The sequence below is a fragment of the Orbicella franksi genome, chromosome 14 (genome assembly GCF_964199315.1).
Source record: "Orbicella franksi chromosome 14, jaOrbFran1.1, whole genome shotgun sequence".
NCBI classification, from domain to species: Eukaryota; Metazoa; Cnidaria; class Anthozoa; order Scleractinia; family Merulinidae; genus Orbicella; species Orbicella franksi.
Window position 1 is genome coordinate 19050819 of NC_138158.1, and position 11119 is coordinate 19061937.

Consider the following 11119-nt stretch of genomic DNA (forward strand, 5'->3'; position numbering starts at 1 on the left):
ACACTCAACCGTCCCAATAGTGAGTGTATTAAATGTTTAGCGGCCTATCAGATGGCTGGGAGATTTTGCCAAGGAACTTGCTAGGAAAAAGGACCTACAGGCATTTTTCTTGGAGAAAAGGAACAGATTGAATTGGGTCTAGAACTGTTTTTCTGGTGATGTTCGTTCCCGCAAAAGAAGTGCTAGTCTGTTGTGTATGTAACCTCCGAATCCTTCAGACGGTACTGGGCCGTCAAGGGACATGATCTGGGGGACTTGAGATAGAAAAGGGGTGTCACGAAGGATGGTCATTTTTGAAGTTAACCGCTGTCCAAACACTCACTCTTTGTTATTTTCCTCAACGCGGGAGGAACGATCAAGGAAGAGTTCGATTATGGCCTCCATGAATTGCATCTTTGCGCGTTTCTTGAGAGCAACATCGCCTTTGAGACTAAGCAATACCTCTTTGGTAAGTATTATTCCTAGCTTTTGACCAGCTGTTTCTTATTTCGATGCTATGTGTTTGTTTGATCGAATCATTGATCACACGTTTAAATCTACCCGTGCTGTACAAATGTAGTGATCGATCGTTTATCTAAAAAGCTTTTAAAAGTGTTATGAAAAGGAATCTTGTCATGGCTTTACAACAAAAAGGCTGTTATTATTCTTCGGGTTGTTTATTTTGAAACTGTTTTAGGTCCGGTTGTAATTTTATTGATTTTTTTTTTCTCACTATGAGGAAAGATTACCTCACCAGGAACTCCTCAACAACAACTTTAGTACCTAGGACGTAAACTTAAGCTTATTCTTATGTGCCCTACTCAACACATCAAGAGATATATTAGGCATTTATATAATAAATCCATGAGTTGAATCAGACAAGATTCTTTCGAATGAGTCTTGTTTTTATTCATTGCTAGAACAGTCATACATGTACTGTACATTTAAACACAACACTTGCAGAGATATACAATGAGAACAGAAGGGGCATCAGTATATCTTAAGTAACATTACAACAAAGCCAGCAAAGCCATGTTACCAATACCTAGGCCACGCAGCACTTTCGAGTGGTGTACCATGGAATGCCCTGCTAGTTACCTATATTTTCTTGGTATACTCACAAGTCTTTAGGCAAGTGTGTATACCAAGAAAATACAAGTGACTTGTGGGATATTCATAGTATACCACAAGAAATAAAGTGCGGCATAACTATTTTATACCATGCCATAGAAAATACAGAGGCCAATACAATCAATGCAGTACTAGATGGGAAGGTTGGGTGTAATGCCGTCTTGTATACAACGGGTTTCCTACATTCTGATTGGCTGTAGTTTCTGTGGCATGGTGTAAAACTTAGTATTACATAAACATGCAATATTGATTTTTTTTTCTGTTTAGAAGCTCCTTTTTTTTATTTAATTAATATCTTATATACATTCAATATACACTTACATACTTACTTCACAAAATTACATTATTTACACCACTCACATTGCAATACTCGATACACAGTACACTATTTACATGCCTTGCATTACTAGTTACTAATAGTATAAACATGCATTATATTCCGCTCACACACACTCATATATGTGTACACGAAACTAACTTTGCTTGGGAAGGGAAATTTTCACTTCTGTAAGTGATAATTTGCCCGTGCACATTTACTTCCTTTGGCTGGCAATAGTATAACGCAATAAATTTGTCCTTCCAGTTAACTGCAAGCACTTGGGAAGTTAGGAAGCATGCAAGAAGCTTAAGGTATCAGTAAGGGGAAAATTTGCAATTTTGCATAATTTTACTTTTTTAAGCGGTTGGATAAATCTTAAAGTAATCTTCAAGATAAAAAAAAACTCCATGAAAAAATCTTATATCTGCCGCTAATTATTGCGCGAGAAAGATTGTTTTGCATATTAATTACTTAATTGAGAGTTGACAAGTTCTGTCAAATGAATTAATTATCGAGGCAAGAAGTCACATGACATCAAGATCATGCTGAGTTGACACGCGATTTGCGCGCCATAATCAGTGGCGGATGTCTTCGAAGAAGACAGAGCGATCTTGCCCGTTTTCATCGGCTAAAGGAAGGCCAAAGAAGGCGAAAAACACTTTCAACAAAGAGTGGGCCGCTAAATTAGCGGAAAGCGGCAAAGGGTTCGTTTTACAATCAAGAAAAATTGCTGGATGAACGCGACAACGATCGCGATCACGAAGACAGCGAGCAAGCCGAATTGAGCGCAAGCCACGCTAAAATACTGTTGCAAGAAACTGTCGAAGCAGAGGAGATTGACGAAGAGAAGTGGATGAAATTGAAAGGCAGTTCGATTGTACAAAATTAGAATCAGCAGTGCAACATTTTTTTTTTCTTACCCAGCTATTGTCATTTCTTCCAGTATCTTTGCCTTTGCATCAACATCAGTCGATGTAGTCCCGTTTACGACGTCCTCTCCAACGTTTCCCTTTGTGCGCTTGCATTTTCTCGGGAACCTTCTACGGGCCTTCGGCGTGTTAACAGTGACATGGTCATAATTTTGAAGATTAGTCAACCGATACGTAAAATTTCGAACACTAATATGGTAAATCAAAAGATAATTTTACGTTTACTAACTTTGGAATTCTGACTTCACAGATGAAAAAGCGGTTTATTCACTGGTGAATAATTTACCGCGCGCCGTCGCGGAAATTTGTACCTGTTCCATGTTAACTGTCACAGTCCTATTGTTATACAGAAAGTTGATTCCTCTGCGGTGTCTCCCTTGGTGTGATAATCTCATAACACTTGGATGCCGCCGAATTTTATTTTTTCTCTGTTTCTCGAAAGTAAAAAATAGGCGAGTTGTACGTGCATTTCGAGTTCCAGGTCGGCAGCCCCTGGACCAAATTGGCTGAAATTCGGAGAGAATGTTGTCAGAACGATCGCCGACAAAACCGTGTCTGCGAATTCTGATTACTCTTTTCATTAAAAATTTATGCCTTTTTTTCGCGGGCAGTCCTATTTTTTTCCCTTTTCTAACTTTATCCTCTTGTAAAATAATAACAAACGCATGTGCCAAAAATCTGAGACACGGTTTTTGAGGTCAATGTGTGAAGAAACGGATGCCATGTTAATCGTTTTCTCTGACCTAAATTTAGCGGGCGTATACCTTGATTTATGGGTTCGTGAAGCTTTGTAAATATATTCACATTTTCGAAACACGGTAAATTTTTACCGTTTTAAACAGGTCAGGTAATAATCTGTAGTTATTAAGCTTCCAGTAAATATACGGTTTATATGGGTTTTTGTCAAAGCCACGAACGCTAGAGCGGACTGCGCGCGGATGGTCAAATGGGTTATACTGATACCTTAAGTGCAGAGCTGCTCGCGGCTGTGTCTCTAGTAAATCTTATGCTGCGCTAAATTTCTTTCTCTTTCTAACAGTATGTACATATATTGGCCCTATGCTACACAGGGAGGCTCCAGTGCCCAAATGGGTTGCCTTTTTGAGGCTTCAGGTACCCGTATATAAAAGGGTGGGGATTTCACATGTTGAGGTCTATGAAAGGGTACGGAAATCTGCTATTTTAAGAAAAAAATTTTTAACAGATGCACCTGATATGGTTGTATCATTTTATTTATTAGCTACGTCATGAAAATGACACAAAGACTTGGTTTCCGGGATTTATTCATAATATGGGCCTGTTATGAAAGTACAGTATGTGAAAGGGGTACTTTTTTTCAATGAAAGGTATACGAAAGGGCTACCTTTCCTGTCAAAATGGTATACAAAAATGTAAGAGATTGAACCTCGGGGCAGAGTCTCCTTGTGTAGAACTTTGTAGAGTACCCCCCCCCCCTGCCCCCCAGGGTAAATCTCATATTATGTTCCTAACAATGTGATGTTTTAACTATGAAGGTCATCCTCTTCAAGTTTCTTCAAGTTCTTCCTGCTTTGATTATTATTTCATTTTATTCCTTTTCAACCAGACCTTAGTGGGCTGTAAATTCTCCACAAGTTCTTTAAGAAGTCTACATTTTTACAACAGTGGAGAAGAGGCTGTGAAAGAAATTCCACATGGTGCAAAGTTGCTGGTAGGAGGTCAGTAAATGTCATGATCAGATTACGTACTGTATACAGTACTTATGATATACCCAGTGATGGATTGTTGACAAACTTGGGCAGCAATGAGTGATCTAAAAATATCTTGGAATGGATTTCCTTGGAAACGATGCATCATACACTTTAAGCCTTGATCCTTTCTTGTACATGTACAGATGCCCCTCCCTATGTACATGTATCTATCTGTCAGTATAACTGAAATTTAGCTTATTTATAATAGTCTGCTGTGATCAAATTTATGGGATAATTTATTGACTAAAGTAGATATGCTACTCCTAGCTATAGACATTCAAGATTGAAAGGGGGGAAGAGGATTTAGATAATTTTGTTTAAGTTTTGAACAACTTGTCTAATAGATTTAAATACTATTAAAAACAATCTGATTATTCATTCACGATATCTATGCGTGATACTGTAGTTGACTGACAGGCTGCACGTTCATCAACTATATCATGGGATAGAAATTTTGAGCTCTTATCAATCACATCAATCATATTTATTTAATATTTATATTCAGGGGAGAGAGCAGACTATAGTATAATTCACTCTTTTAATCAGTCTATTTGCAATGGGTAAACCATTTTTGTTTATTTTCTCTCAGGATTTGGGCTGTGTGGAATTCCAGAGAACTTAATTGATGGTTTACTTAAGACTGGAGTGAAGAATTTGACTTGTGTCAGTAACAATGCAGGGTTAGTCAATATTAACAAGTTGTCCAATGTTTTCCATGGTCTACAATGTTAACCCTTATACATAATAGACCATGAGATGATGTCACAAAATACTGAATACTCAGTTGGAACCCAGTAAGCTGCTAAAGCAAGTGGTTTCCCCACAAAGCCTGGCCTATCTCTTTTTATTATTTTATGGATCACCTTTTTCTGCTTGAAGTTGACTTGTAAGTACATCAGAAATTTTGCTTCAAAATGAAATGCCGCATTTGGTTAATTTCACCACCTTGCATTGCTTTAATTTATGGTATGCTATTTTCATGAGCTACACTTTTACCAACCATAATTCTGTGATGTGCTTGCCCACAATTTACATCTGCCCCACCCTCCCCGTCCCCCACAAAAAATTCTTACTAACGTGATTAATTTATAACACAACACAGTACTTTGTCTGCAGTAATTTTTCTTCAAAAAGTTCCCTCAAAAAGAGTTATCTTGCAAGTAAATTCCTATTGCTTAAATCGGTAATAAATTATTAAATAAATACTGATTAACATAATTATGTTTCTAGGGTTGATGACTTTGGTCTTGGTTTGCTTCTTAAAACTCAACAGGTTTGTTAAAAAAAAGCTGATTTCTACCGTTGACTGTTAGAATGGAAATCTGCCTTCATTATCATTTGTGCCATAGACAGAAACATAGCCCCACCCCTCGTCTCCACCCCCCCTTTCCAACAAAACAAACAAACAACGCCCCAAATTGTAGATAGTAAATCAGAAATACCCAAATTCAAACCATCTCCCTTTGGCAGGGCTTGAAAAGAAAGGTGAATTCCAGCTTGCCCTTGGGACAAGTAGCTCTCGAATTTTGCTTGCCCTGGACAAGTATTGGTTTGCACTTTTATTGATTTAGTTGGTAGACGACTTGCCTAATCAGTGAGAATGAAAAGTTACTTGCCCAGAAGGAAAATCTGCTTGTCCTGGATCGACGTCCAGACAGCACTTTTTGTGAGCCCTGCTTTGGATTTGCTCAGGTTGCTTTTACTGGTCATGATTATTGTTTATTTTAAACATTCCTGCTATTAACTGAACAGACTGTTGCTACCCTTGGCCAGTAAATCAAGCTGTTTTATTTGAAACTCCAATCCAATGGTAGAGTTGGAAAGAAATGCATCAAACCAAATCAGAACATCACTTAGCTATAGGACACTTTGTTTGATTGCTCCTAAATCATTTGCTTTAATTAACTTTAATATGAAAACAATCAGAACTACTCACTATTAAGCTTTTACTTTAATTACCACTGAGAGCTAATTCTGAGATATTTTTAAATTAATATATATAGTAAAATACCCTTTCAGAAGTCTTCATAGTCCCTGGGTGGTGATGAAAAAAATATTGTTTTTTAGTTAATGACAACAATTAGGTTAATTTTGAGATAAATTTATCAAGGCTGATAAATCGTTTTTGTTGAATAAGACTGAAACAGAATTTGCAATATCAGAGAACTTTTCATTCCAAGTATTTTACAGCAGCCTTGTACTTAATATGATATTGTAAAGTAATATTAGTCTACTACTCTATCAATAATCAATTATCGTATCTGTTAACTAAAGAAGCGTCCTCTAATGAATAAATAGCCTTAAACATCAATTGAAAGTTTTCAAACTCATATTACATGTACCTAAAATCTTCAGCAGGTAATTTAATTTATAGAGGGCAAAAGTGATTCCGTCATGTTGCAATGCATGCATATTTAATTAATTTTTTTATAAATATAATTTAAAATATAATTATTATTAATAATAATCATGCATTATTGTTGACCCAGTTCTTTTGAACACTTGTTTAGCTATTTTTAACTATTTTTTCCTGTGATAGTTCAAAATGTTAGGGTCAACTAAAGGGGTTTCATTTATGTTTTCAGCAGGAGCGCAACTGGTTTTCACAGGCAGGCAAAACTATTTGACCTGAGCTTCTTTATAAGAAACACTAATTCCATTAGTTGGTCAAACCAGGCAGGCAAATTCATCCTCACAGCCAGTCAATTTGCCTGGTGTGCAGCCCTCAATGAAACCCCTGTCAACTGTATTCAGTGGCAAATTAAAGAGCAGATTAATTGTTAGGTAGCAAATAAGTTTTCTTAGTATTTATTACTAACAGCAACATTGCTGTAGTTATGAATGTTTGATACTTGAATGTGATTCTGCAGATAAAACGAATGATTTCATCGTATGTTGGTGAAAATGCTGAATTTGAACGGCAATACCTCTCTGGAGAACTGGAAGTTGAACTTACACCTCAGGTGATTGAATTGGATAATATGTATTAGTGGAATCCCGATTTGTCGAACCCTCATTTTTTCGAACTTCCTGATACGTGTAGCTCAAACCAATAGTTGTTTCCCTCCCTCAGTCGAGCACTGTAATTTTATCCCCCATTTGGCATATGCGGGAGAACACAAAGGCATATGCATCAGTTCCATATGTTAAAGGGGTGTCGGAGCGAGTTAGATGGATTTTGAACTGCGAAAACATCAAGACAGCTTTTAAACCACTAAAAACATTGGGTAATGTTTTCAAAAAGCCTAAGAACTGGCCGGCAAAAGAATACTCGACAGAAATTGCGTACAAAGTGAGCTGCAGAACGTGCCCATTTACATATATTGGAGATAGTAAAAGAAATTGGAAGTCTCGGTGGGCTGAACACAACATTCATGTCCAATACACCCAACTAGAGTCGATTCGTCTGAGGCACTTGACGATTCGATTCGATTCGCACGGAGTCGATCCGCACCACCGGAAGTCAAGACCCGTGAAATAATGATACATGAACGTTCGACTCGATTCGCACGGAGTCGATCCGCACCACCGGAAGTCAAGACCCGTGAAATAATGATACATGAACGTTACTCGTTCTTGAAACGTGACTACAAACTTGAGTCGATTCGTGTGAGGTACTTAACGATTCGACTCGATTCGCACGGAGTCGATCCGCACCACCGGAAGTCAAGACCCGTGAAATAATGATACATGAACGTTCCTCGTTCTTGAAACGTGACTACAAACTTGAGTCGATTCGTGTGAGGTACTTATCGAGCCCAAGCTTTTTTATAACTGGTTCGTTTGGTTAATTTATTATTACTTCACAATCCTTTCTGATAAATCGACAACATTTTCAACCCACCCTCAAAGCCCAGATGCGCTATATTTACTAAGTCTCGCGCAAATCGACTTCCGGTATGACGAATCGACAGCAAGGGATACGATTCGTGTCGATTCGATCGAATCGTGTCGAATCGACAACATTTTCAACCCACCCTCAAAGCCCAGATGCGCTATATTTACTAAGTCTCACGCAAATCGACTTCCGGCATGACGAATCGACAGCAAGAGAGACGACTCGTGTGGATTCCATCAAAGAGGGTCCTCGAATCGACATCCGGTTGGTCGAATCGTCAACTTAAAACACGAATCGACTCTAGTTGGGTGTATTGGACAAGGAGAACACAAGCCTGGAATGAATGGGAATGTCGGCTCCACGGTAAACAGCATGCCGAAACCACTGGCCACAACATACACCCTAATTATGCGAGCATTTTGGAAACAGGTTTGAAAAACAAGGACAAAAGGAGTCACTATATTCATTCCTGGAGAAGAACTCTACTAGTGAAAGAGCACCCTTCCCAAGGGAGTTTGCATCACAACTATGACATCTCAGCTACATGTTTGCATTCTGTGACTATTGCAGAGTACATTTCTCTGAAAGAGACTGCAGAAGGTGGTTGAAAGTTCAGTTTTTTAGATCTGTTTTTCAGTTTTTTAGAACATGTTTTAGATCTGTTTTAAACTTGTTTTTAGAATTTTATATTAATTCATGAAACTTGAATGTATGATGTATAATAGATACTGTTGTAAATAGGCCATATAAACTTTCCCAGTTTGATTTTTGAACATTTCCTTTGTTTCTTTCTTTTTCAGGGAACCCTCGCTGAAAGGATCAGGGCAGGGGGAGCAGGAATCCCGGCCTTCTACACCCCTACTGGATATGGGACCTTGGTTCATCATGGTGGGTCACCCATTAAATACAATAAGGATGGTAGCATACAAATTCTGAGTCAACCAAGAGAGGTACTTATTATAACAGTACTCAGACAATGTAACTAGTAAATAGATAATAACTGATGTCATGCCGTATTCTAGGAACTTATTCAATTTATAAAATAATGTATTGCATGTAAAGGTTTTTTTATGATTACTTTCAAATTGCAGTCATATGAGCATGTTTTAGTATATATGTCCTTTCCATGGAAAAAGGAGAGTAACAGATTCAACTGCATACATAAATATGCGCAAAAGATCAAGGCCATTATAAAGATCCAATCTTATAACCCATCAAATATTTCGCTTGCACGCGATTGGTCTAAATGCGTCAGATGACCGAATATTCCCAAGCTAAAACTGGGGAATATCCGAGAATATTTCCCAATTTTCAAAACTGCACATGATGCAAAAAATATTTGAAGGATAATAAACACAATAGCCTCCATTTGACTTTGAAAATGTGCTCGCATATTTGTCTTTGGACATTATCTGTTCCTCAAAGCTCACAGTTTTCCTCGAGCTATGCTCTTGGAAAACTGTTTGCTTCTCGGAGCAGATAATGTCCGTGGACAAATATCTGAGCATATTTTCAAATGGGGACTATTTTTTATGTATCTTGACTGCACAAGCTAGGGGAATAGAGAATTTATTATTGGGTGCACATGTACAGGACACCATCTGAGTCTGCACGATGCAGTGAATACCCTTAGGAAATCTAGCTCAAGTAGCCAACGATAAGGCAGTTATGTGAAGACTTGTGGATATGTACATGCATGTGCAAACTTATAATAAATTGGTCAAGGATTAAGTCATCTGATTCAGTGCCATTTCTTAAGTGGAAGGGCAAGTTTTAAACCACACAGATTTTAACTTCTAAACTGAACATTTCAATGTGAAGCCAAGATTCATATATTTATTTTTCTCTAGGCAAGAGCATTTAATAACAGACAGTACATCATGGAAGAAGCCATTACTGGAGACTTCGCTCTCATAAAAGCTTGGAAAGCTGACGAGGCAGGAAATCTCACTTTCAGGTGAAAGCTTTCATATGTTACTTAATATAAAATATATTTTTTTCAATTCAGTTTTAAAAGTCAAACTATAATTATCAGTGTTTTAAAAATAATTCTTTCAGAAAAACAGCTAGGAATTTTAATGCACCAATGGGGAAAGCAGCAAAATTCACTATAGCTGAGGTAATAGTCATATTATTGTTATAATATTGTTAGCATTGAAAGTCTCTCAGATCCTTTTTTGGAGTGAGTTTTTCAATTCAAAATTTTAATTCGCATTGCTGTAAGACTTTACTATAGAGGTCAACCAAATGCCCATGGATTAGCTGATGAAATTAGAAACATTAAAAGTCAGGTGCAGTTGAATGAATCGTTTTGAACCATTAACTTTCCAACCTGGTGCTATGACTAAAGTTTGTATACTTTTAATTGGTAGTTACAAATTTTTTTATTTCAAAAATTGGTGAATTTCTGTATTGAATCCAAATAACATAAAATGTGTTGTATATATTCAGAGCCTTGTTACTGTATGGTTCACTTATCAAAGATATGTCATGAAAACCCTTGCCTCCAAGGTTGAAGAAATTGTAGAAAATGGTGAAATCCCAGAGGAAGATGTGCATCTGCCTGGAGTTTATGTGAAAGGAGTATTGAAAGGTTCTCAGTATCAGAAACGAATCGAGGTAAGTTAGCTCGCGTGGGTCCGTCAGGGTGAAATATAGCATATTGCATTGTCAGTAGTTTTTTAATTGAAAATGTTTGAAAAGGAACAATTGGTTGGTTCGTCAGTCAGTTATTTAGAAGTTAATTGATAGGGTTTGTTGTTAGAATCTTAATAGCTTTATATGAAAGCAAGTAATCAGTTTAATATTTGTAGCCTTATGCGCCTTCTTGCTCGAAGGGAAACATTGGTGGGTAAGCTCGCTCTCTGTTTCATTGCCTTTGATATTTGACTCGGAATTTCACCCTTGCACTATTTGTTCGTATAAACTTCCAGCTAACCGGGTGATTATTGTTAAACAACCAACGATGACTTCCTTGTCCAATACTGTCGAACAAATATGACCCGTGAATGGCTGAACACGACTCGTATGACTCGTACAACCTATTATGGTTTACCAGTCGCACAGTTGGTGAACTGCATAAATAATTATATACGAATGATAACGGAGACAAACATGCTAATGCATGTTCCCCGTTCTAAAAACGTGAATGCCTCAAAGCGCAAAATGTGATGAATATTCTTCATTCTCAAAG

The 11119-nt window shown here is 37.5% G+C and overlaps 1 protein-coding gene across 3 annotated transcripts in view; it reads left to right on the forward strand.

Moving 5' to 3' along the window:
- LOC145467162 (succinyl-CoA:3-ketoacid coenzyme A transferase 1, mitochondrial-like) overlaps window positions 1-11119 on the forward strand; it is a 32749-nt gene continuing 21630 nt past the window's right edge. For 2 of the 3 annotated variants that reach the window (XM_081450712.1, XM_081450713.1), the window contains exons 1-9: window positions 2-448; window positions 3944-4055; window positions 4678-4768; window positions 5319-5361; window positions 6959-7051; window positions 8727-8876; window positions 9777-9883; window positions 9985-10045; window positions 10438-10545. In XM_081450712.1, coding sequence (XP_081306838.1) covers window positions 284-448; window positions 3944-4055; window positions 4678-4768; window positions 5319-5361; window positions 6959-7051; window positions 8727-8876; window positions 9777-9883; window positions 9985-10045; window positions 10438-10545 — 930 coding nt within the window. In that variant the 5' untranslated portion in view covers window positions 2-283. Of the gene's footprint in view, window positions 449-3943; window positions 4056-4677; window positions 4769-5318; window positions 5362-6958; window positions 7052-8726; window positions 8877-9776; window positions 9884-9984; window positions 10046-10437; window positions 10546-11119 lie in introns of all 3 variants that reach the window. The other variant, XM_081450711.1, reaches the window with a different exon arrangement.